The sequence below is a fragment of the Sinocyclocheilus anshuiensis genome, unplaced genomic scaffold (assembly GCF_001515605.1).
Source record: "Sinocyclocheilus anshuiensis isolate Anshui unplaced genomic scaffold, SAMN03320099.WGS_v1.1 scaffold183, whole genome shotgun sequence".
Lineage (NCBI taxonomy): Eukaryota > Metazoa > Chordata > Actinopteri > Cypriniformes > Cyprinidae > Sinocyclocheilus > Sinocyclocheilus anshuiensis.
Window position 1 is genome coordinate 1992264 of NW_015548309.1, and position 27494 is coordinate 2019757.

Genomic DNA, 27494 nt, shown 5'->3' on the forward strand with positions numbered 1-27494 from the left:
AAAGCAGCTGTTTGTTCTGTAAACTGTTTGGGAAGTTCCCCTGCTGATGTGAACTTTAGCATGGACTGTCAGGCCGCGTTTTAAAAGATGCGTTCGCGGCCTGATGCGAATCATTAGATCTGTAGCCTGGCAGACACGGAGAGGTCAGCAGCTGTCTGCATTTAGAGGACTAACACTTCCTCCTATGGCAGAGAAAATGAGCTTATGGAGGGCTGTATGTTTTGCCAGAGCCCGTAGCTGGTTACAACACACCCCTTCTGTGAAGAAAATCCTTAATGATTATACGATAAACTTTTCTAAACTCAAGTAGTTCGTTCCAGCTGGACTGCAAATTCATTCTGCATAGATATGAATTATTCCACCAAAATGTTGTTGTCTAGCTCTCACTTTAAAAAGCATTTTTTTTAGTGAGTTTCAAGCGAGTTGGCCATGTCACTTTGACAGATTGAGTTGTAATTTTTTTTCATGCTCTTAAACTGGAAAAAAAGGTGGTGAAACAGTTTTTCATTGTTAGTAAATTTATATAACAAAGACATGGCAAGTAACATTAAATGTGGAATTTTGAAGTATTTTTTTTTTTCTTGTAAAATATACTCCAGTAATCTTCGTTGTATACAACTTTAAAAAATAATTTTTCATAGTGTTGCGTCTACCTCATTTATAGTCATTTCGTAATTTATTAAACACATCAAATTTAAATGTATTTTTACAATTTTTTATTAATATTTTATTTAAATAAACTTATTTGACTAATTAAAACATTTTAAAATATGTTTAAAAGGTTTTTTTTAATTCAATTTTTATTTTTTATTTTTTAATAAAATATATTTTCTCTCTCTATTAATATATATAATTTTCTCTCTGTATTTATATTTTTTCCTTTTATTTAAATAGGCTTATTCAACTAATTAAATACATTTATAAATACATGCATTTTTAATGTGGCTTTGATATCACAAGAACTTTTGTGATAACAGTGCTGAGCACTTTGTTTTATTCTGTTCTTGCTATATGAAAATGACAATACACGCTACAGTCTTGTCAGATAATTTATATTCATGTCAAAATGACAAAGCATTTGAATTATCTGTAAATGGTAAATGACAGAATTTGTTTGGTTCACGCAACCTCTGTTTGGACTCAAGCAACACCTGACCCGTTGCACACATGGTAACCATCCCAGAGTTCAGGAGCCTCTAGTTTTATCTATAACTGTTGAGGTTCACCGTTTACTGAAGCCAGCTCTTATCTCTCAGAGCTTTGATCTACCGTTTGCTCCATTCCCCACTGGCATTGCCTACGAGAATGCTATGCAGCCCGCTAGCATGAGTCATGCCAATCCGTTTTATTTGCCTTTTTACAAATGCAAATCTCAGGGGTATTCAAGTGTGCCGTTATTCAGAGGCAGCTCTCACAGCTGCCTCTTTCTCAGCTTGCTCTGCAGATTTGATTCACTGATTGAAATTACGTTCGGTTTGCTCTTACTACATATTTAGTCCAGCTCTGTGATGTGGTCGAAGCTGCTTTGATCCAGTTCCCCCCACATCCACGAGCGACTTATTGCATATTATTGTGCACCCACACAACTTCTGAAAAACACTATCAAGTGTGAGAGTCCCATCTGCATTGATGCTGCTCAGCGGGCCAAACACTATCTGTCCCATTACTCTGTGGAAATAGCACTGCAGTAGAAAAGACCTTTTGAGAAAAACAGAGCAGCTCTGTGTTAATTAAATTTCAGGAGTTGGCATCGTATCCATTATCATTATTGTATTAGCATTTGGCTTATTTTCTCAGAAGAGAGCAGAGGTGAGAAAGGTTTGCTGATGTATCTGGTTACTGCGGAACCAGAGATAAAAGCTGATCTGTTTGCCTGTGAGTTAGTTAATAGATAAGAAGGGCACATATGCTGTAGGGCTGGGCGATATGTCAAAAATGTCTTATCGATAATCGCCTTAAAAAATATCGCGATATCCGATAATATCGTCTACCCAAGCCCCACCTCCACCACGCCCCGCCCCCTGCCGAGACAACATTGCCGGAATGCACCATAAACACACACCAGGTTCAGTTTGGTCTTAATTATTGCCACTTTAAAGTTTGGTTTTACTTTTCTTAGTTTGTGCTTAAACTAACAGAAAACATTAGCTTTGCTGTTATGTTGGTGTTGCTAATAATTTCCACTCTGTTCTTATCAAATTTGTGTTTGAAATGAATTTCGTTTTGTGAGGAGAACTGTTGAGGAAAAATAATAGAACCCAATTTTAAGTTCATCATGGTGAAGTTGGACATTCTGGCGTAAACTTGTAGTCAAGCTATAACGTAGGCTATTTGATATTTATCATACATGACTAAAATCATGCAGGGATTAAAAATGAATTCTGAGCAAAAAGGTTAAGGTTTTTTTTCCCCTTTCTGGTAGCCTAGTTTGGAGGTCTCTTTTGGCCCGTTTTTAACGAAATAAAAAATAACTGCTTTATTTATTTAGAAGCAGGGTAATTTCAATTTAATTTTTGTATTTTAATTTTTATCATTTTTATTTTATGAATCAAAATACAACGGCCACAATATAATATTCAGTGTTGGGCTGCCGAAACTCCGAACACGTGCATGTTGAGGGGCGAGCTGAGATATAGGCCTACTATAATGTCTTCATCCGTTAGCGCAAATGAATTAAGAATTTATAGTGCTATATCTGAGCTTAATTAAACATAATTATACTGTATACACTGTTTAAGAAATCTGTAAAAATAAGGCACTATGTGCGCTGTATAAATAGGCTGTGAAGAAATTTGTGTATTTTAATTATAACTCATGTTTGTGGTTTTTCATCATTATACAGTCTGTTTAAATAAATATTCAGAAACACATGCAGTGCTACTATTTATCTTTTTTTTCTGTTTAACTTTTATTAAACTGCAGATCAAAATATAATAGGCCTATACCCTAAATAAGGATAAATTATATTGGAACGCATCTCCAAAATAATCGCATACACAGATGCACGTTGCCATTACAGTAGTCAGTGCCGAACAACAGGCAAATAAAATATAAACTGAGGTTACAAAAGTGATTCAGTCAAGATCAGTGAGGAATTTTCTTTTCTTTTGTTCTTTGATTAACATTAATGACTGGCGGCATCGGCTGCTGTCAATGCACGGATCCAATACACCCTTGTTTTTTTTCTCAGCTCTTTGCGTTCACTTAAGACATAACCGATTGTATTTAAGGGATATTTTGATATAATTCTGTGTATTTGTTCATTCGAATATGTAAGAATGTGAGAAAGAGAGCACAGTCCAGTGTTCGCGTATATAAGAGGCGGTTTTTGTGCGTGCGCTTTGTGTGTGTGCAGCACAGAAAACAGCGCGCGAGTGCAGAAGTGAGTTCTATTTCATCTTCTTGCAGTTGAATCTTTTGAAATCACAATAAATGCGCATACAGGAATCGAGAAGTAGAATCGAAATTAAATTTTATCGGAAGTAATTCGATTCCTGACCTTACGCATCTAATCTGATTTCCAAAATTGGAATAGCTTTTCGATTCCCAACCCTCCTACTAAATAGTTTATTTCTTGCATGCAAAAAGACCTGTATGGTGACTATGGGGCTATGTAAAATATTTTTTGCAACATACTAGGTTTATCATTTGCCATTTTTTTCCAATAATGTCGATAATCGTCTGTTTACCTGACTGTTGACATCGACATCGCGATACTTACGAGACATCGTCCGTATACGATAATATCGTCATATCGCCCAGCCCTAATATGCGGTCTCTTTTACGCCCACATACTCTACGTTCAAAAGTTTTAAAGTGTTGTTTTTGAACCGAATTGAGGCTTATTTTCACAAAGGCAACATTTCAGCAATAAAAAGTGTCCGAATCATTACTAATTATTGAATTTGCTGTTTTATAATTCAGTCTTTTAACTTTGGAAGACCCATTTTCAGCTGCCAAGAATTCTATTTCAGCCTGCTAAGAAAATATGCTGACATTCTATCTCTCCTCTTTAAAGAAATGATAACTGTAAACATGGATATCTTGGGTTTTCTAAAAATCTTTCATTCTCTCTCTCTCTCTCTCTCTCTCTCTCTCTATATATATATATATATATATATGCAGTAGGGCTTCACAATTAATCAAATTTCTAATCGCGATTACAATTACGGATGCCACAATTACGTAATCGTTCAAAGCGGCAATTAGTCGTTCAAAGTCAACTTATGTTATTCTGCGTGCTTAAGATGTTTCTTTCTTTGTACGAGTTATCTTAAGGGTTTTTCAAGTATTTCAATTTTAGTTTTAGTATAACATTATAATACCAGGTAGCCTATATTTTCACTTTTTTATTTAAAAAAGAAACCAATCCAATGTTTAGTTCACATTTGAGGCTTAATACTATTAAAAAAAAACAATACAAGTTTTTCAGTTAGAGTCAGTGTTTTCATCTTGTTTATTTTCATCTAAAAATATGGCATGCGGTTGCTTCAAACAATGGTATAAACATCATTCAATGTAAATTGTGATAATCGTAATTAATAATCACAATTACAATTTTAAGGCAATAATCGACAGTTATGATTTTTGTCATAATTGTGCAGCCCTAATATGAAGTAGTAGCCTCCACTTGCAAGGGTTTCCTTGTCTAATTTGTCTGTTTTATGTAGTTTAACCTACAGTGTGATATCTGTTTAAGCTGTGTTTACTCCTTTAACCAAACCCTCAATTATTTACATCACATGATTGAGAAGAGTACAAGCACCTGTGTTTTTATTTTGAGAAGCGGGGTGCTAAAAATGACGCTTGTGGTTTGCCAAGACAAGCGTGCATGAGGTTCCAAAGTTAAACGCATCACTTCCCTTACTCTCTCACGTGCTTATGCTTGCCCACTCACTCACACTTGTTTATTCTTCCTGTGTTTTATCAGCAAGAGCGAATGCATAATCTCCATTAAAGTCGCAATTAATGAGTCGTTTTCCAATTTCTTTTTGCCTCAGACCAGAAGACAGACTAGCAGAGCTGCAACCCCCTGTATGCTGCAGGAGACCTCTTCCTTTGTCCTGCGTTATCAGCCATTGATTAGATTATCTACAGACTCGGTGAGAAGGGAAATAAGATGACCTCTGTTTACAGAGAGGAGACTCAGAGCACTGCCTTCCTTAAAGTTTGGCCTCAAAATGTGGTCTAGGGGCCCAAAATCATGTCGTACGCAAGTACATGAATGCTTCCAAGCTTTTGCACCGAAAGTAGCACTGTAGTGGGCATTAGCATGAACTGCCTCCTCCTATAGTCACTTTTTTTTTTTTCAGGTCAACTGCTGTTGGAGCAAGAGCTTGAAGAGAACCTTGCTGAGCAAGTTAGTTAATGTCAGTTAAACTGTCAACATGTCCATACCTAACTACCTGAATACCACGACAGTATGCAAGTATGCACAACAACAGTGCATTGGCCAAGCATATGCGTATAACTGTGTTTTCAGCATTTTCTCATTCTGATTTGACCTCTCCATCATGGTTCTTTTCTACTCTCATTGCACTGCACCCCAGTCAATAGTGTTTACACTTCATTCCTCAATCTAAGGCTGAATCCCCTTTGTTTCTCTCTCTCTCTCTCTCTCTCTCTCTCTCTCTCTCTCTCTACTGTCGTTTGGGATTAGTGGTACTTAATGGGTTGCAGATGCCTGCTGCTAGTACAGTTGTTAGTGCATTTGGGAAATGAATGACCCTGTCTGCATTAATGTGGAGAAAGAATGTCACCGTCAGCATTCTAGAATGGCAGCACATCAATGACACCGAATAGACTGGTTGCAGAAAGCCAGAGAATCTATAGGTGTCCTCACTGAACTCTTACGTATAGCTTTTATAAGATACATGTTGCAATTTTCCCGCCAGGTATGCAGGGCACGTCTTTCGCAGAATGGAATAAGCACTCGCGTAATACACATGATTTAAGCGCTGGGGTTGTGTAAAAGTAGGCCACAGAAAAGTGGCCTTTTTTCCACAAAGTGCCACTGTATTAATTCATCACTGGCGGTTGCTGGAGCAAGCATAATAATGATTAATGATCAGGCTTGCGCTCACTGTTTAAACTGCTGATAAGAGCTCAGCTTGACCGGAAAGGAACTTTGACATGAACGCTTGGATACCCACATGTGCAGGGAGGTGCATTCCATCCAAAAACCCGGACACTGTTGTGATTGGGCAGGTCAGGCTCCCCTGGATAGAATATGAGAGAGGTTTTTTGGGTAGGTCAGAGAATCAAGGGATATGATGTAGTGTCGTTTTCCATGACTGGTCATGTTGAACCAGTTGCAACTTGCACCTAGCTTTTGCTGTTTCTTTATCTTATAGGTGTCTTTTGTGTGTGGTCCATACAGGGATTAGGCACAGGATAAGAGGACCACTTTGTGTTTAATCTGGACAAGTCTAGTCCCCTCCTGTGGTTTATGCTTTGTCTATAGAGGCTCATTCGGAGGTCTGGCAGGAATCTGGGGTCGGGTTACGTTATTTAAGGTTGAGTAGACCCCTCTAGTTCCCTCATGAGCCATAGTGGTTTAACATAAAGCCATGGCATTTGATTTAAAGCACATCTGTAATACTTACCCCTCAGTGTATCAGTTGAGAAATGATTAACATGCAATAAACGGCTGTTAAGTATGGTTTCCATCTCATTTAAGTAAAATGAGTGGCTAAAAGGTTTATATTTTTTCTGTTCTTGTCCTTGCAGGATCGGAAGCTTTCGAGATCAGAGCGCCAGCGCTTCAAGGAAGAGGCTGGCATGTTGAAAGGTCTGCAGCACCCAAACATTGTGCGTTTTTACGACTCATGGGAGTCGCCCTCCAAAGGCCGCAAGTGCATTGTGCTGGTCACAGAGCTCATGACGTCAGGAACCCTAAAAACGTGAGTAAAAATCATCTGGTCCACTTTCATATTATATTGTCTGTCCATCATAATATTCCCTAATGAATGGTTAAATGCAGAATTCAGCAAAAGTGTGTGTTTGTTAGCATTATGGTATTATGTAAATGATTGTTAACATTTACATAAAGTGTTACCCAGGTTTTTTGTTGTCACATTTTTTCCAATTCACAGCATCCGCTGCAGTTAATATTGCATTGTAATACAGCATTCAAATGCAACAAGATGGCCTTTCAAACATGCTTTTCACCAGCCTCATGTCCATCACCATCAGCAGACCATCCACAGAGGCTGTGATTATCTGTTACAAAACAGTCACAATAGAGTGATTGAGTTAGAACTGTTATCAGAGTGATCGCAGGGGAAGAGTGGCATGTCACCTTCATGTGAGACATGCATTGTGGGTACTGAACAAATGCTGGAGCTATAGTGAGACAAACCACAAACTGGACCAGCAGCCCCCTCCTGTGGATGTGTGGGCTCTGACACACACACAGTCATATATATGCACCCACTTAAATACTAGTACCTGACTGTGGTACCTGCAGATTCTTGCTTTTTCCACCTCCCAAAGCAGTTCATAGAAACGTAGCATATAGACTTATTAGATTTTCATGAAAGAAAAAAAATAACTGGTGACTCATGCACATGAAGACGTCACCGAGAAAACCAATAAATGTTGCAGGCATATTGTTTATTGAATAAAACTCGGTTGGCCCTTTAAAATAAGAACATTAAAATATGAAGAATAGAAAAGAAGAATATTAAAATTTGTGGTTGTAATCATTTGTTTATCTAGTTTCCAGAACACATAAAAAGGAGTCCCACAAAGATCCATCATCCTCAGAGCCTCAGTCACACACAATTAGTTATCTGTCACATAGCTCACAACAACAGGAACACCACCATTACTGCCAGGAGAGAAAGACAGTTGGAGGAGACATGGGGAGATGAGTGAAAAAGAAAAATTAGAAACAATGTCAGGCTTGCTTTGTGTTCGTCAGCCCTGGCATCCCAGCAGTGTGTGGCGTTCTGCATGGCTGCTCCTCCACCGCAAAGATAAACAGTGATCAAGAGGTCAGGTAGAAACGGAGCATCCTACAGACACAGCCATGACTAACCTCATCTTTGTTCTCGTATTTGTCTGGGTCACCAAAGACATATTTTAACTGCCCAGGAGGGTTTTGTCCCTCACCCCGCCCCTGTATGCTCACATAAAAGACCTTTTAAATCTTTCTAGTCCAACATTTTTGAAAAGAAACATACTGTTCACATGTACATAAACACAGATTATTCAAACTGCTGCTCCATGACAGTAGTTGATCTGAAAGAGAAATCTGACAATCAAAATGTATAATATTTTCTTGAATGTTTCAGGTCTTTGACTGTTTATATAGTTGAGGACAGAATGTTTTAAATTACTTTAATATTTTGAGAAGTGCGGAAAGAGTTGTTGGTGTAGCTGGAGAACAGCCTGTTGGGGCCCTCTGGGAGCCACTGGGTGTGTTGAGTGATGAGACAGGTTTGAATCAGGCTTTGTTGCTCTCTTCCGTATCGCTTCGGGACTTACCCTTGGCTCCGTTCCCACCTGTCAGTCAGCCGCTGCACTCCATCAAAGCCCGTCCTGTGCCAACACCCACCTCCTGCCATTGGGCGAAGCACTACTTATTGCTCGCTTCAGTCTTACTAAGCAAACTATAGAGATAATCTTTTTACACAAAAACGCTCTGATCTGATGTTATTCGACCATTTTTCTTTTACTATGAAAAGAGGGAAAGGAAGAGGAAAGGATTCAATTTCTGAAGCACAATAACAGTTATCCATAAACGGATGTTTCTTCAGACAGTTCAGTTATCTGATTCTTACTGACAGACAGGTTGGAGCGGAAACGGTGTGTCAGATTAAAATAAAGTCTCGTTCCGTAACAAATTAGTCAATTGTGCTGCTGTATATGTTATGTTTTGCTTGTGAGCTTGTGCCCATCTTCGCCAGGGCATTATGGGATAAAGGGTACCCAGCTCCCTGTGTATTGGTGCCTAAACTGAGTAGATTGTTGTAATGAGGATTACAAGGCCAAATCCTGGCTATGGCTTGGCTCCAAGATTTGATTAGGCCAAGCTAATCTAACAAGTGCTGTACCGCCGCCTTCACATGCTGTTGTCCTCTCTTCTATCTGGGACTCATCTGAGAGAATGCAACTGTTCATAAGGATGCTTCAAAGACCCAGACCCATCATCATGTAATCATGTAATTCTCCCTGATCCTCATATGGACTGAAATGAGATCTTGAGTAGAGAGTTTTCTCATTATTTTTCGTTCTCCTCATGGTTTCATTGGTTGAAACTGTCTATCCAAGACGGGACCGCCAAACCAGAGATCTGTAGACATGTATCATCTTCCATTGATACATCTGTTGCTTGTTTTTACTCCGTCAACAGGTCCAGTGAAGAAGAACATAGCGATAATTCTCAACTCTAATGTCTTTGTTCCTCAGGTATCTGAAGCGCTTCAAGGTGATGAAGATAAAGGTGTTACGGAGCTGGTGCCGGCAAATCCTGAAGGGCCTGCACTTCCTCCACACCAGGGCTCCACCCATCATTCACCGGGACCTTAAGTGCGACAACATCTTCATCACCGGCCCTACCGGCTCCGTTAAGATCGGTGATCTGGGCTTGGCCACCCTCAAGCGCTCTTCATTCGCTAAGAGTGTCATAGGTATGACCCAGCACTAAAACTTTCTTGCTTTCCCCACCTCCCAAGTCAGTTCACCATGGCGTATACAATCCAAAATATGTATCACATCACTGTTTTGTCATTTCAATGATGAGGTGAAGTTGGGAAGGTGGGGCATTTGCTGTCAGTTATGCTCAGATATTTAAGGCATGCTGTAGCTCTAAACTCTACACTGTTCACGTTAGACCACAGTTTTTCCAGGCAGCCAAGGGCACAAGTTTTAATTTGGGGTGGAGATGGGGGAAATCCAGAGGAGAACTTCTTATAAACTGGGGGAACACCTTTAGATCCTGCTGTTTCCCACCTGAAACTAATTGGCCTGTAAATGCAACTGGTGAAAACACTCTGTTTCCATAAACTTTGGGGTATTTCGGGTAATATATGCCTTAAGAATACCAATAAAGCCACATGGTGGATAACGCTTTGTTAGTAAGTGTGCTACGGGAACTTTGCGCATGAATATTAACAGATTAAACACTTTGCTCTGGAACCTGTGGTCTATAATTATTAAAATCCTAGAAATTCTCCTGCTGCCAGTAATGTCTGACATCTTTTTCCAAAGGTTTTCCTGATTGCCTCATCAGTTTTTCCCCTTTTCCTTTTCAGATGGTTTAGATATTGTGATCAATTTCTTTTTGGATCCCTTCTCTGTTTCCTCTGAAATTTACTTGTTTCCATTTTTTTTTTTTGTTCTGGTTTTTGAGAATTTTTTCCTTTAAACTGTAGGGCTATAATCTCAGCTGGTCTCACTCCACTGTATGGGTTATTTAATGTCCTGCAGTTCAGACAGTAAGTATGCTAAAAAAAATGGCGAGTAAGTGGTAAGTCAACAAAGCAACCTAATCCAAAAACGGAAATATTTCAAATATAAATCTATATTTTAGCTCGTTTTTCTGTGCGAGGCCTTTTAACACGCACTAGTGCACGAGAGTCTTGACTCACTAGCTATGGGCTTGCTCTGTGCTTTAACCTGCTTAACCTTCTCTCCTTACAGGCTAGTAGAAAGGTGAGTCGGTCATGTGTTTTCCATAACTGTGCTGTTGACATAGATCAAGTTCCATAGCTAGTCGCCCACCGCTGTCCGGTACCTCATTTAACGTGTTGGCGGCACGGCCGTGTTGTAAAGATAAACACAGTTTCGAAGCCCATCAGTCAGCTCTAAAAGTAACCTGCACCAGCGCATGTGTGTCTGGCTTAAATCAACTTCCTGTTTGCGAGATGATGCTTGGCTGCTTTGTGCCCTAGTCTGAAGTACTGAAATAGATCATCTGAAGGCCTTGCAGAGAAAAACTGGATTCTTTCACTACTAAATAACTGAGGCCGGTTTTCCCCCTTCCTCTTTCTTTTTATTTTTATTTTTCCTTTTCTCCATATCTTTTGCTCCCCCTCTTTCTCTGGTCTCAGGCCCGTGCAGAGCAACAGTGCAGTTCTTCTCCTCCTCCTCCTCTCTCCCTTCCTCTCCCCGGCCCTGCTGGGGTGAGTAGAGATCTCAGGCACTGAGAGTTCTGAATGGTTCTTTTGATTTAAGGTACCCCTGAGTTCATGGCGCCTGAGATGTATGAGGAAAAATACGACGAGTCGGTGGATGTGTACGCCTTCGGAATGTGCATGCTGGAGATGGCTACCTCTGAGTACCCATACTCCGAGTGTCAGAACCCCGCTCAAATCTATCGCCGAGTCACCAGCGTGAGTAACCACGCACACCTCTGCTCGCTCTCTGTCCTTCATTCACTTTGGGTGCCTCTTTCTCTCTCCTTCTGCTATAATCTTCGCCAGCTCTGTCATTACACCCACACATTCCTTAGGCTTCTGCTTATGAAATAATACAGTAAAAGAAGCTTGTTCTGTTATGCGCTCATAAACCTGCCCACAGCTGGAGGCGTCACACTGTATATGAGATTATGTAAGCAGCATACAAATGTCATTCAAATGACTAGGAGTAGGTGGTATGACCAAAATCTTACATTTATGTCATATTAACAGTATATATCACAATAGACATTACTGTTCAAAAGTTTGGGGTTGATGAGATTTTTTTATGTTTTTGAAAGGAGTCTCCTATTCTCACCATGGCTGCATTTATTTGATCAAAAATATAATAAAAACGGTAATATTTGTGAAATATTATTACAATTTAAAGTAACTGTTTTCTATTGTAATATATTTTAAAATGTAATTTATTCCTGTGATAAAAAAGCTGAATTTTCAGCATAATTTCTCCAGTCTTCAGTGTCACGTGATCCTGTTTCAGAAATCATTCTAATATGCTGATTTGGTGCTCAAGAAACATTTCTTCTTATTGTTGAAATAAAATTCAATAGAATTAAATATAATTATTTGAAACAGATCTCCTTTTTAACATTATAAATGTTTATGGTCAGTTTTGATGAATTTAATGCATCCTTGCTGAATACAAGTATTCATTTCTTTAAAAAATTATATTTTAATATTTATATGGTAATACCTATTCCTCGAAAAGCAATTGAATTTATTTTTTAGAATCAAAAGGTACATCATCTAAATTTATCATTTTTTTTGTTTTGTATTTATTTGTATTTTTTGATGGAAATGAACAAGATTATTAACAATGAACAAATGAAAAAGTCTGGCATCAGTTCAAAATAAAAGTTATAAACAAAAGACTCAAAACTGTACATCTAACATAGTAAAACTGATTGATGGGACTCTTAAGTTCTGATTGGACGAGCCACTTTCAAAGCTATTGTAAAAAACACCTTAAGATTCCTCATTTTGACCAGTTTACTGGTAGTCATACGGTCCAACCTTATCTCAGACCCACCCAATAAGAAGTAATTGTCCAAAATTAAAACAGTTGGACATCTGGATGTAAAAGGTATTTTTTCCTGCCAGTCGCAATAAAATTTCGCTTTGATTAAATCAGTTTTACAGCCGTCACTGATATCAGCTTGTGGTGTGTCATGTGTTGACTTTCCATGAAGTCAGTCTCTAGCTCGAACAATTGCTCTCCCCAGCTTTAATGTAGCTTCGTGTTTGACTGACGTGGTCTCGTTTGAACTCAAAATATTCCACAATATATATTTTTTTTCCAGTTTCTCTGGATTTATTTATTTCAGACCTCTTTTAAGCCATTGTGATGTAATCATGCTTGAAGGTGATTAAAATGGTAATCACCATCTATTTATGGACATACATTGTCAGAACAATCGAGGTGAATTTCCCTGATAGTACAGCTATATATGAATCCAAGACCATTGTTAGAAGGCTGGAAAAGGCCAGTCATGTTATTTATAAATAGTTTATAAATTGAATCAGTCTTTCCCTTCATTGATGTCCTTTAAAATCATTGGTAGAGAAGAGGAGGGGGAGTATAAGTCAGTCATGAGCTTTTTTATTCTCGTTCAGGTCAATAGGCTGATCATATGATGCTGGAGGTTGAAAATATGATCAGCAGAGGCAGAAAACAACTGGCTGAGGATTGTGGTAAGCCTGTGAGGGGCTCACCAGTAGGGAGCAGTACTGATTCTCCATTCTGAATCCTCTCTATTTGCCTGAATGTTTTTGTTAATACAAATTTTTTTTTGCTGTTTTGATTACCAAAAGTGTACATTATTACTGTATAATAAGTTTAGAGCTGCTCTGGTCATTGAAAAAGTTAATGTAGAAGGTTCTAGACTGCTTTTATTAGTGGTACGTACAGCAAAGTTTGTCTGTTTCTTTTCATTAGCGCTCTTGAGTCAGGTGTAGAGGTGTTTCCCTTTCCACCTGTTAGCTTTGGAAAGTGCAGAGCACATCCTAGATTTCACCAGCTCTATCCGCCTGTCTGGAAAACTGGCATCCACCCTGCCTGAAGGCTTTTTAATCTCATGAAATCAAATTTCACATGCACAACATTTCACCGAGAGAAGCAATTTAAGCTTTACGCAATCAGGAAGCATTTTAAGCTCAGTGGACCCGAGGTTGCCCTCACAGACAGATGTGGGACTTGTCCCATCTCGGCCCCAGAGTAAACGCTTTCATTACGATGAAACGGTTCAGATTTGTTCGTTCCATCGAAACATCTGCAAATGCTGCCTGTAATCTCAAAGCAGCGAGCATGGAGCGGTTTCAGCCTGACCGTTTCACTGAAGTGTTCATGGAATTGGAGCCACACGGGTCTGACTGCATTGCAGATCTTCCCTTTTATTATTGGGGTGATTAAACTAAAGCAAAGGCTTTAGAGGTGGAGCCGAAATGAATAGCACTGCAGCTGGACAGAGTGTTCCAATTTATTGACTGGAAAATTGGTCTGTTGGCAGCAATGACATCAGATTTGTGGTGTAAAATCATGCGACTATTATTTGTGAATGTGCTGTTGCCAAGTATTACGCTTCAGAATGTAAATTAACATGCACAATTTGTGCTACAGACATGAATGATACCTTAAAATTGTGCAGCTTGTTGAGGAGACACTTACCAGATAAATGATAAAGAACTCCAAAAAAAAACAAAAAAAGCCCTTGATCCTATTTTGTACTTGAATATTTACCAAAATATCACACAGAATTGGATTAAGCATGAAAAAAAAAGGTAAAAGTCTAGTTTGGATGTAATGTCTCAGTCATTTGGCTGTATCTTCCAACCCTTGAATGTAATTTCAAGATGTGGCATCAAAGGAGTTCAACCAGAAAATAGTACTCTTCAGTATGCTTATGCACCATAACACTTTGTCGCTTGGGGAGTTGAATAGAGTATAAGTAGAAGATTGCTTTTGTTCCTTTTCTCTGCCCCCAGCTGTTCCAGGAGCCTTCCTCTCTCGCTCTGCTTTGTTAAATACAAAATGATTGCTTCTCATTTTTCGCCTTTGTTAACCGGTAGGAGAGCTGGGGAACAGCATGTATCTGGCTTTAGGGGACCCATTCACAGCGTCCATAACAAGCTTTTTAAATCACCTTGTTATCGGAATACTTCGCCGTTCTGCCTTAATTCTGTTAGATACTCCGTCATCCTTAACTTTGTTTGGCACTGGAATTTGAGGGGGGTTACAGACTTATATAAAGAGGTAATGCTGAGACAGGGGGAGTAATAGTTCAGGCAGACCACTCTGTAAAGCAACACAGTGTTCCTGGATTTCATTTGTAAGTTTCTTGCACTCTTTTTGTCTTGGGTGGTTTTGACAGCCTAGCTCTATGTAGGCATTTTGTGATGTTAAATGATTTTAAAAGGGTCATTTTAGAATTGTAAAGATATATAGTGGGAAAAGTAGCAGAATATTATTGTTTAATTGTTGTTGGAGTTTGTTGTTTCCAGTGCTAATTCTGATGGCTGGGAATGAGATTAGATGTTGCTAGAAATCCATACGGATTTGTAGAGATGAAGTGAAATATAATTAATAAATTGACCCCTGGGCCCTAAGGTGACCAAAGTTTTGCCTGTATTTTTAAGAATGAAGTAAATGACACATTTTAACAATATTTGATTGTAAAATTAGCTTTTTGTAGAGCAGAATTCTTATTAGTACTCTGTATACCCTCATCTTCAATTAGATATTAAATTGAATTATAATCTATATAGGGATTCTGTGTTAGTGTTTATATGTTTATCTTAATTCAGGGTTTTTTAAATTAAGAAATGTAATAAAAATAATAATAATAAATACTGTAAATATTATTTGCATAAATATGTAATCATTGTACTAAAGCCAAAATGAATCTTTAAAATATTTTTTTGGAAAATATATTATTAATAAAAAAAAATAAAGTCCTTTAGTCCTTTTCGCTTTTCTTCCTCCGAAAACTTCTGGCTTAATGGATTTAAGTGTTCCTGATGACTGAGAAGGTAACTCTGTTCAGCAAAATGAATGAATCTGCCAGTTAAGCAGCTATATCTTGAATGTTGTGGGTTTCATTATAATGCAAGCCACATTTACACTTATGCCATCAAAAAACACTTATTAGTAGTGCTTGCTATGGCAGACATCACTGTTGCTCATACTTGCGGTTAGGAATCTGAATAAACTCTGAACCCTAAGTATGAAACTTTAGCTTGTCTTCTGCCATCTCAGATTGTGTGATTTGTCTAGAAATTGTTCCAATGATTTTCACCTGGCAGACACTAAAGCGCATAAAGCATGCACCATATGTAGTTTTGTTAAGTCCCTGTGGAGCTCTAAAAGGATTTCTTTCACAGCACAAAAGACATGTTGATTTAATGTTCTTTTGTGTTTCAACCCTGCAGGGAGTTAAACCTGGCAGTTTCGACAAGGTAGCCATTCCAGAGGTGAAAGAGATCATCGAGGGATGTATTCGCCAATACAAAGATGAAAGGTAAGGCTGTGCCTACTACACACACCCACGCTGCGTTCACAGAACTCATTCATCTAGTCATACCTCAGTTCTCAGCGACGTGTGCCTGCCCACAGATGCACTGAACTCGTGCTGATGTGAGTGTATATTGCAATCTCTAGGCGTATGGTCCTCCATGTGGAATGTGAATAGTAGCAGTAGATAAGTCCCTCACGCTGTTTTGGAAAAGTTCCAGCATCAAGCCACTTAGTGAAATGGATCTGAGATCATGCCAAGCCAGCGAAGAGTGCACTGTGTCCTCATGCCACAGAAAAACATAAGCCCTGACCGGACCGTCTCCTGTTCGAGTCTGTCTACCTAAATGTCCAAGCCAAAAAAACTTAATTTTTATTTGCATTTGAATGTTTTTTAATGACCTTGATCACTAGCTGAAGTATTTTTGCCAATAATTTGTGGAAAGTCATAAAGCTGACGCTTCAGTGCATAAAAAAATTGAATAGAAAATCACAAACAGCGTGTCGAGCGTAAGGTGAGACGACATCTGATGTTCCGCTGATGAAGCACTGGAAAAGCTGATGTCTACTATATACAGCTAATCAAGAGCCCACTTGAGATTTTTTTTCTCTCCTGAATGTGAAAGGTCTGACTTGGTGCAATCTTATCTTTTACCCTTATATCCATAATTCCATGCAGGTGACATGAATCAGCTCTTTTTAAATGTGCCGTGATTGGTCAATCCCTGTACATACATCCTTAGTGGTTTAATTTGTTAGTATGTGCACATTTGATTTAGAGTTAATGTTAAACATTTATAGATTTCCTCATATGTCTCCTGTTGATGGGTTGTGAATGGAGAGTGAGTTTGTTCCATAGAATCAAATGCAACAGGATAGAATGTTGGGTAGAATATTTATCGCTACACAACCAGGAATGGTGAAATTTGTTTTCATGACATTCATGCGACATCACCATAGAATGGTGCCAAGTCATCAAACTTCACTTATGTCTGGAGAGTTCTGAAACCCAATAAAGATCAATTTGATCATGAGGCGCTCAAATTCAAGTCAGGTCCTCTTTAAAGTTTATTTTGCTTGAATCATTCAGTTACTCTTTTATTACTCCATCCTGGACAACCCCAAAGTTCCACCTTGTGCTTCTGAATTAGATAATAAATGTGATTTGGTTGATCTTTGTTAGCTATGTGCTTCTAAATGTATTTATTTTATTGATTGGCTATCCTTATTTAACGTCTTTTGCCTTGTTTGCTTGTCATTTTGCCTCTTCCTTAACAGATACGCCATCAAGGACCTTCTGAACCATGCCTTCTTCCAGGAGGAGACTGGGGTGCGGGTGGAGCTGGCTGAGGAGGATGATGGGGAGGTGATTGCCATCAAACTCTGGTTACGTATTGAAGACGTCAAGAAACTGAAAGGCAAATACAAAGACAACGAAGCCATCGAGTTTTCCTTCGACCTCCATCGAGATGTGCCAGAAGATGTGGCTCAGGAAATGGTGGGTTTATCAATGACTCTCCAAATCAGATATAGCACATGTACAGTACATGGTAACATATGCTGTGTTTAAATACAGGTTGAGTCGGGCTATGTTTGCGAGGGTGACCACAAAACCATGGCCAAGGCCATCAGGGACCGTGTGTCCCTGATCTGCCGCAAACGAGAGCAAAGACAGCAGGTGCGAGCCAAGCAAGAGAAACGCAAGCAGGAGGAGGAGCAAAAGCAGTTGTCCAGCGAGTCTTTGAAGAACGTGCCCGGCTCTCAAGGTTCTGCACAGAGTCAGTGCGGTTCCCAACCTCCGACCCCTGGCCTCGTCCAGCCTGAGTGGGAGGAGCCTGACGCAGACCAGCAGCTTCAGTACATGCAAAGTGGAATTACCTGTAAGTGTTGGATGCAACCTATCAGTCGATCAACCTACCTGAAAACTTTTTCATTCGTTTAACTCTTTTGAAGAGATTTTTAACAAAGTTAAGCCAAATACAGTTTTAGAGTTTTTACTTAAAATATATTGTAAAAACCTGATATAATTTAGCCATCAATTTTTCTCCCCATGAAAATAGCCACAGAAGCTGGCATGGCACAAACAAATAAAACAAACTATCAACCTACCTGTCATTTGCTATTTAATTTTGAATGTCGTATATTTTCCCAGTGGCTGACGGGGCGCTTGACAGTGGTCAGGGTTCATCCGTGTTCTCAGAACCTCACCCCAGCCAGCTCAGCATGTCGTATAGTTCTCCTGCAGCGTCGCAACCCCAGCAGGTGCCTGGACAGGCCGCCTACCCTCCCAGCTCTCAAGCTCCTCAACAGCACACCGCATACCCCCAGCAGACCATGGTAAGTCACAGAAGAAGAACTTGGGCTAAGTCAAGATCTCAACACCTAATTGCAGGTTCAGTGTAGCAGGTCACATAGTTGCATCTTTGATCTGTTTTTTACAGCTGCTGGCTATTGACAAATTCCACACTTATTATGTTACAGCATTTTCTAGCCAAAATGATGATCAGTGCACCACACCAAACTTCTCAAAAGATTTGCGATGGAAAACAAGAAATTGAGTTAAATGAGCTCAGGAAAACATGTTTCTATATTGTAGTGTGCACTTGACATTATTATTGACAGGTTAATTCAGCAAATCATGTGGCCACATGTTTATCTTCAGTTAGAATCTATTTAGTTCTAATGTCTCCATCTGTTCCCATAATATTTCATGTTGTGCAAAGGTAAGAACCCAGTGAAGCAACACAGATGTGATCTGTACATAGAATTTGTATAGCCTGAAATGAATAACTACTGAATCATGAATCAATGTTCAGTTGTTGTTTAACTTTTGAATATGATCTCTTTGTGGTTGCATGTATTTAGCTTTGGAGTTTGATGATGGTTTGTTATTATAAGACACTAAATGAATGATGCATGAGAAAGGAAAGCAAAGCCACAACGTCTACATTCTAAATGGGTTTGATTCTTTTCATATGGCCTGCTCTCAGTAGGGTTGGGTATCGAAAAACCGTTTCCAGTTTAAAATCGGTTCCAAATATCCAAGAACTGGGTATTCGATAAGACACGTGCATTTCGATTCCACGTAATGATTCCTGCGTTCGCATTTTAGTGTGATTTTTAAACCATTTAATCGCAGGAAGGGAAAGAACTTGCGCACTGTTTTGCGTGCCGCGAGCACGGAGAACCATGGTGACTTTAATGAGGATTGATCTATATCAGGGGTGCCCAAACTCGGTCCTGGAGGGCCGGTGTCCTGCAGAGTTTAGCTCCAACCCTAATCAAACACCTGAAGCAGCTAATCAAGCTCTTATTAGGCATACTAGAAACTTCTAGGCAGGTGTGTTGAGGCAAGCTGGAGCTAAACTCTGCAGGACACCGGCCCTCCAGGACCGAGTTTGGGCACCCCTGATCTATATTTTATTTATGAAAAGAAAACTATGCAGTATTGTTAAACTTTTGATTAAAATTTTTGTACTTTAAATTTGTTCAGTTGTATTTATTTATGCTGTTGCTAATTGATTTGTTTGTCTTTAACAATGTTTGAAATTAATATTAGTCCAGTTGTTTTCACTGTGGTATTTTTGTTAAAACCATAGGCAAAAGTTCCTCTTGTAGGCCTAGTGTTCTGTAGGCTGCTGATTTTTGCTTGTTATTTAGCTGCAACAGAACGCTTTGTAAAAAGACAGAATAAATATGTTTAACATCTAAATGTTAACTTAATTTTTTTTATTGGATTTTTTTTATCTTATTGGAATAAGAATCGATAAAATTCAAACGATATCCAACCCTAGCTCTCAGTTCTTTGTCTCTCTCTCTCTCTCTCTCTGTTTTGGCTTTTTTTTATTTTCTGACTGCCAAGTATATTTCCACTTCCCACTTGTACTTGAGCTGCCTCTCCCTCTTCATCCTCTTTGCATTTTAATACATTCTTTGGGTTCCTTTACCTTCTTTCTTTTTGTTTCATGTCAGTATTTTTGATTCCTCCCAAAAAGGCAGTGCCGTGTAGCAGTGTATTATGCTGTACAGACTGGTGGGCATTCATCACTTCCTGGGTGGTTGTTTTTGCCATCCTGGGCACTTAAACCATGATCATTTAAACACATCAGAGTCACAACATTCATAGAGGACACTTTCTGGATCTTTCTCAGGGACTTTCTCATCTCTTCTCACTCATTAGTTTTGAATTAGTTTGCATCATTTTCCATAGAGCCTGAAACACTTTAGTCATAAGCAAACACCTTGATGTCAAAGACTCTCTCTCTTTATTACTCTGTCTGTAGGTGTGACTTCTAATGATTTACTTTTATAATAATTACCTTTTTTATTAATAAATACCTTCTCACCTGACTTGAAATGGTTGCTTAGTTCCCACTCAAAGTGATATCTGAAGTCTGCACGGCACTGATGACTGTTATTGTACATTTATTTTTGTTCCTCTGTTTTTATACCCAATGTTCTGTTTGTGGTCTTTGTTTTTGCTGTACATATTCTGTATGTACTTCTGTTTATGCTGTTCTTTATCATAAAACATCTCAGAGGGCTGATTTTCTGTGATGTTTTCGTGGACTTTGCTAACCTCAGTTTGTATTCGTTGTCTACATGGTAGACAGTCTGTGCTGTACATTTCTTGGAGTCTGAATACTGCTTAAGCAGTGACATAGTGTCATTTCTTTAGTGATTTTTCTTAGCCGCATATATTTCCCGGTAACAACATGCAACCTGATCAATCTCAGATCAGACAAGTATTACTTTAATCTCAAAATTAGCTCAAAATTCATGATTAATCAGGTATTGATATTGTCACATGCAGTCATATCATAGCATAAATGTCTCTGTTACTGATAACACGTTAGTCATTGTAAAACTATTTTTGTTTATGAAACATCATGAATCATCAGTTGGACCAGGCTCATTCTTTTGGTCTGACTTGACAGCCGATGTTAGATTTAATCAACATGTAACCTTTGTAGGTCAAGGTTTATTGTAGATCAATGTCTTTTCTCTTTCTGTGTAGCATCTTAGAATGCAATGTTGATATTTAATCTTGTATCAAATTTTTCCTTGTAGTTTTCTTTTGGTTATTTGGCTTTTTGTGTATTCCATTTGTGTTCCATTGTGGTTAATAGTCAATTCCCCTCCTTCACCTCCAGCCTCCTCCACCTCTTCCCCATCGTCGTGGTCGTAGCATGTCTGTCTGCGTGCCCTGCTTTTCTACCACCTCTGCCCTGTCGTGCCCTCCCAAGCCACCTTCAACCCCTCCTCCAGTCACATCAGCCCCACTCTCACCCCGGTTGGGGAGGTCAGATGGGGAGACGTTTGCGGGCCGACTGTCCAAGGCACTGGAGAGTGTCCTGCCCCTTCACTCGGCCCCGCCCCGTCGCCGTGCCAGTCTCCCAGCAATCTTTGCCAGTCCTGTATGTTAGTGTCTCCCAGTGAACCAGGATTCTCCCGCTGTGTTGGACTTGGGTACATCATGGGTATCTGTGAAGAGCACCTTTATGAAAATTAGAAGACAAAACAAGCTTGAAGAGTGCAAATTATAATACAAGTTGATACAATAAAATTGTTTTCAGGACAGATATTTACATCCCTAAAACACCAAAGGTGTGATCTAAAAATAAAATGGCATCCTTCTACATCAGGGGTCCTCAAGATCCACTTTCCTGCAGAGTTTAGCTCCAACCCTAATCAAACACACCTGAACAAGCTAATCAAGGTCTTCAGGATTACTACAAAGTTGCAGGTAGGTGTGTTTAATCCAGGGACCCGTTCTTCGTACGTCGCTAACTCATTTAGCTGGATTTGATTGTTGACGATTTGGCATGATCTTGGATTGTTTGGTTCTTCGAAGCTCATCCCGGAGTTGCTGTCATAGCAACAGGTCCGTGAGCTTAAACCTGCTCGGGAGCAGGCTTATTTCATGTAAACAGGATTAGATTGCATCTTTTTAAGCAGAATCGATACTTAAAATCTCTACCAAAATCGCTACCACCGCTACTTTATTATAAGAGTACCCTACTAATCCAGGGACAATAATTTAAAATAATAATCATTTAAAAATTAATTTAATAAAATAAAAACATTTCATTTATCTGTTATAACATTTATGTCGTTTTGTTCGCTTGGCTGTTTCCCTTATAAAAGTCAGAAAATTTGTCAAGTTTTTCATCAGGTGTCTTTTTTAATTATATAATGTCATTACGTTGCTGTCTTGCTGCCAGCCAATCGCTGCATTGCTGATCGTGGTTTCGAGTATCGATACATAGCCCCTTTTAAACCAACCCATGAACGCACAATTATCTCAGATAACTCAATCCAGCCAGACTAATCATCAACAACAGGTGCGTTCGAAGAACCGAATTAGCCAGATCCTGATTAGCGCGATGATATCATCTTGGATGTGACATTTCATCTCGGATGTAATAACCGACGTACGAAGAACGGGCCCCAGGTTGGAGCTAATCTCTGCAGGAAAGTGGATCTTGAGGTCCAGAGTTCAGAACCCCTGCTCTACATTATTAAGTCAAAATAAGCTATTCGGAATCCAAAAACATTTAATTTAAGCCTAACAATCTCTTAAGTGTTTAGTGGTAACATTAAAACCATTATTGGAAGTAAAAACGTAAACTTTTTCAGTCTGTCTAGTCCCAAGCTGATGTTAGTCCCTTAGTAATGCTAGCAAAAAGTGGTGTGTTATGAATAATGCAATTTCACAAATTAGCCGTTATGTAATGTATCAAGTATAAATAGCTTATTTATATTTTTTCTTGTATGTCAGAGGTTCAGAGTTGCTTTTTTCCCCCTGTTCACTTGAGCCAAAAAACTGATTATATTATTGTTCTGATGGGTTATTAATCTTGAGAATATGAGGGGTTGACCACAGGTCAGTTTTTATGAATATGAAGACATATTAAAATCCTTTTCAGATACCCACATTACACTGGCCCACTCTGCTGGAACCCTGTGCTCACATTAAATACAGATTGGCATGAACTGCAATCATTAAAAATGGTTCCTAGTCCCTACAGCCTGTGAAGCATCTGTATTTAATTGTCAATCTGTCGCTGTCATGTTTTTACACCTCATTTAGCAGTTAAACATCTCTTAACTTATTCTTTTGTCATTGAGACATCTTTGCCTCATAGGATGAATATTATCTGCTGTTTTCACTTATCTTTTTATTTTCCTCTCTTTCTCTTGCTTTGTGAATTATGTGATGTTGCTTTTTCTACTTCCTCACAAAGATGCTGTATGTTATTGTTACTGCAGCCACAATCAGTCAGTCAGCCGTACGGTGGAGGAGGCTCAGGTCTGGTCGAGCCCCAGCTCTTTTTCCCCACCATCCCGGAACGGCCCGTCTCGTTCTCCCCCCCGCCATCTTGTTCGCCTAAAGCTTTCAACGTGCAGCGCCGCAAGAGCACCTCCATCCTGGAAGCCCACACGCGTCACTTCCAGCCCGCCTACCATTGTAGCTACGGCAGCAGCCTGCACCCGTTTTCTGGCATGGAAGCTCTGGGCCCCGGCTGTGAACCATCCCTGTTCATGATGCCCGGGATGGCGGCTCAAAGATTGGCCGAACCACTGCACCTACAGCCCCCAGCAGAACCGCTATACGGATATAAAGACATGAGGGCCGAGCAAGAGGAAGCTGTGCGCAGACTCAGCCTCAACCAGGCTGCATTAATGGACCATCTGGAAGCCATGGCCTACAGTGGCTACCCTATGACTGCACATCAGCTAAGCCACATCAGCTTCCATCAGCAAATGCAGGTCGCCGCTGCAGCTAGCTTGGCCTATGAGACTCAATCACAGCCTGGGCCAGCTTACCTACACCCTCATGTCCAGAGTCACATGCGCGTAACCCACAGCCCGATCCCGCAACTGCCTTCCATGAGTGTGTCTACCTCTGCCTCTGCGCCGCAACAAACCGCAGCTGCAGATCCAAGCTATCAGCCCCATTCGTTTCCCCATTCCGCACCACCCGTGCTGGCTCACACATCTGAGCCGAGCACCACCTTTGAATTCCACATGCACAACCTCCAGGCAGACCCAGCCATGCTGGCATCCAGACTGTACCGAGCCCGCCGGGGCTCCATGGACCTTAACCTGGAGGAAGCGTCTGGCAGCCAGGGCTTGTGTGGTCGATTGCAGCCCGTTACTGAAGAACTGTATAGCTACGTGAGCCCGGAGCTGCCCCTTCCCCCGGGCAGTCTGCTTCTCCATGGACCTAAAGAACTCAGTCCTGAACCTTCAAGTGACTCCATGACCTCCTCCGATGCTGGGGAGTTCCACTCGCCTCCACCTCATCCTTTGTTCCAATCTCAAGATTGTTCTGCAGCTCAATCCGTCCCACAAATGTTGTACTACAAAACAGATGGAGGGAGCAACATCAGTGAAGGACACCCACCCAGACAGACGACGTTTCTGTTCGTTCCACCTTCTGAATCATCCACCATTCCGTCCTCGCACATCAGTGCTCTGCACAGTACCTGGGCCCGTCAACCATCCCATCCACCGGACCTCAAATACCACGAGCCTGCCTTGTCCCATCAGGGCACTACCTTGGTACCTAGAAATACTTGTTCTCGTCCACCTTTCCCCAGCACTCCCTGTCTCTCTTTCAGTTACCTGATTTATTTTTTTTTTGTCCCGTGGTTTTAACCCTCTCCAGCCATAATTTAGGGCTCAGAAAGGTTCACAAGGTGCATTGAGCTAAAAATGCATAAACCTGCTTTTTAAATCCCCTTTGTGCAAAGACCTTTCTGTATCTTCCATTGGACGGAGTGATTTGCTTTATTTCCATTGATTTTTCATTTCAGATGCACTTTGTAAGTATTATTTTGTGTGTATGTTCATATAATGCTGTATATGATACTTGTGTGTTTGCACAGATATTGTGTAATGCTACATATCTGTAGATGACATACAAATCTGAAGTTTTGATTGCCTCTTTCAAATTATTCTAATGATAAAGACCAACATCCAACAGTGGAAATAAAAGGATTTGAAGATATGTAAAAAAAAAAAAAAGGCTTGAATGCAGGATTTGTATGACCAAACACAGACACATACAACAAAAGAGGGGGTTTAGACAGGTTTGCTTGTCTCTTAAGGTTCCTTTAATCTTCCTTACAAACAAATATTTTGTTGTTTTTGTTGTATTCTACCTTAACAGCTGCTTTTTAGATTTGCTGCTACATTATAGTTGGCTGGAAATGGTTAAAACGATTCTTTTATTTTTTTCAATTTTGTCTTTGTCGAGGACACCAGTCGAGAAACAGCCTCAGTAAAGAACTACCAGCACAAGAACCCAACATTTGTTGACTACTTTTAGGATGTTAACTTCATAAGCTGAGAAGTCATCTTTTAACCCTTAGAAGGCTGGCATTATCAATGTCATCCTGCAGTCTCATTCTCCGGCCCTGTTTTATACACCTTTTCTGCCTCTCTTTATCTTTTATACTTCTGTTATTTTCATCCTCTTATCTGCCAAGGCTTCGTTATTTCCTGCTGCTCCTTAAGCCTCTCGCTAATAATTAATTTCTTCAGTAAAATGACAAGGTAAGGTGATCTGCGTCTGGAGCAACTATACTTGCCTGTACCTTGCAGAAGAGAAATTGAAGGACAAGTATATTTGTAGCTTTCTAAGGGTTGCTTCTGTCGAAACCCTCCATGTTGGGGGAAAGTGGTCAAATTTGGAAATGTTAGTGGTCGGGTCTATTTTAGCAGACGCTTTTTTGGTTATACAAACAACTCCACATGCTTCCCTGAGCTTTTTAAAAAAAAAATTATAACATTCACCCAAGCTACAGAATCATGTAGAGTCACATGCATGAAGCCTACTCACTCCCCGGCTAACACATGATGTTTGTTTGTTGTTTAATCGTGAGATGTGAGAGGCATACACAAAAAGTGAATGGTGACCTGAGTGCATTGCTCAGAGTGTTCACACTTTGTGTATGAATGGTCAGTATTTGAAAGTCATTGTTGTTTTCGCTGTAGCCACCAACATGTTTTGACTTGTCTCTTTTTTTCATCTCTCCACCACTGCCATATCTCTTTCTCTGTTTCTCTCTCACTTTCTCGCCTGCCCCCATATTCCTCTTCATATTCGAAATAGGTGCAGATCCCAATCCCTCAATCTACAAGTGCCATGTCTCTGGTTTCCTGCAGCACCCCATCAGCCACCTCTGCTTCTCAACAGGTAAGATCAATGTGTCTGACCAATCAGAATCATCTTTTCCCCCATTCATTAGCATGAATGAATATCCAGTACAGGCCAAGGCAAATAAACCGCTCACTTTCCACACACTCCAAGGCCTTTTTGAGTTTTATTTTTGTTTGTTTAAATCTCTCTGTATTCTCTCCTGCGTGTGAAATCTGTGGACATCAGAAGTGGCTTTCACTTACACTGTGTTGTATTTGTTTCTTATAGTATGGAGGTTACTACATCCAAGCAATCCCTTCGCAGGTAGAGAAAAAACCCATTCCTCTCTTTCTCTCTTCCTTTTTTTCTCTCTCTCTTTTTCACATTTACCTACACTTTACTTTGGAGCTCTTTGCCTTGCCGTCTTAAGTTTTGTTATTTCATTATTGCGTAATGAGCTATGTGACAAAATGTTGCTCTGTTTGAATAAGGCTTGGAAAGGAAGCTTGTCAATGTCTTAAAGTCCCAGATCAAGATCAATATGTCTATATCTATGTTGAGTTGTTCTTTGAAGGTAAGCTATTTAAAGGTGTTATTAAAGGAGTGTTCCAGGTTGAGCACTATGAACAGCATCTGTGACGTGCTGGTGGTGATTGCCACACCATAGTTTTGTCCTTCGGTTTGTAAAAGCAAAAATTTGCAGTAATGCACTTACAATGACAGTCTGTGGGGCAAGACTCTCCGGAGGGTTTCGATGCAAAAACGTGAAGCTTGTATTTTTGTAAGTGCTTATTTTAGTGGTGGAAACTCTGTTCTAGGTTAAACTCCTAGTTATGTTACGGTATTATGCTCTTGTAAAATGTTTTGCCCCATAGACTTGCATGTTAAGAACATTACTGTTAATGAAAATGTAAATGTTTTGTTTTTACAAAGTAAAGGATGAGTCAAAATTATTTAGGGCACATTGGCCTAATAGGATGAGTTTTTTTGAGTACAGACTGCATGTGATCCCAAAATTCACTTATTTTCTAAGGCTTGGAGGTTTATATGTGTGACTGTGAGCATGTGAACATTTCATGTGAAAATGCTTATTCTCTTTTTAGGCTGCTGTTCCACAACAGGTTTCTCTGGGGCAGACATTCCAACCAGGTGTCTCGTTATCCCAACAGCAAGCTCCCCAACAGCCTCCCAGCACTGTGGTTCAGAGCAGTTCCCAGACACAGGTCCAGCCCACACAGGTACAATTAAATGTGATGTAAGCAAATCAAGCTAGAAGCCAAAAATGCTGAAAAAGCCTATAATTTAATTATATTATTATTATTTTATTGTGTATTATATTATATCATACACACACACACACATATATATATATATATATATATATATATAAAGATTTTTGTTTAAGTATTATAGG

At 39.7% G+C, this 27494-nt stretch overlaps 1 protein-coding gene across 12 annotated transcripts in view; it reads left to right on the forward strand.

Annotated features, from left to right (window-relative positions):
* Window positions 1-27494, forward strand: part of wnk1b (WNK lysine deficient protein kinase 1b) — a 79387-nt gene that overhangs the window by 31254 nt on the left and 20639 nt on the right. For 11 of the 12 annotated variants that reach the window (XM_016444103.1, XM_016444104.1, XM_016444106.1 and 8 more), the window contains exons 3-13: window positions 6730-6902; window positions 9415-9635; window positions 11182-11339; window positions 15849-15937; window positions 17209-17428; window positions 17507-17810; window positions 18083-18267; window positions 23203-24498; window positions 26054-26137; window positions 26369-26404; window positions 27184-27318. In XM_016444103.1, coding sequence (XP_016299589.1) covers window positions 6730-6902; window positions 9415-9635; window positions 11182-11339; window positions 15849-15937; window positions 17209-17428; window positions 17507-17810; window positions 18083-18267; window positions 23203-24498; window positions 26054-26137; window positions 26369-26404; window positions 27184-27318 — 2901 coding nt within the window. The remainder of the gene's footprint in view (window positions 1-6729; window positions 6903-9414; window positions 9636-11181; window positions 11340-15848; window positions 15938-17208; window positions 17429-17506; window positions 17811-18082; window positions 18268-23202; window positions 24499-26053; window positions 26138-26368; window positions 26405-27183; window positions 27319-27494) is intronic. The other variant, XM_016444115.1, reaches the window with a different exon arrangement.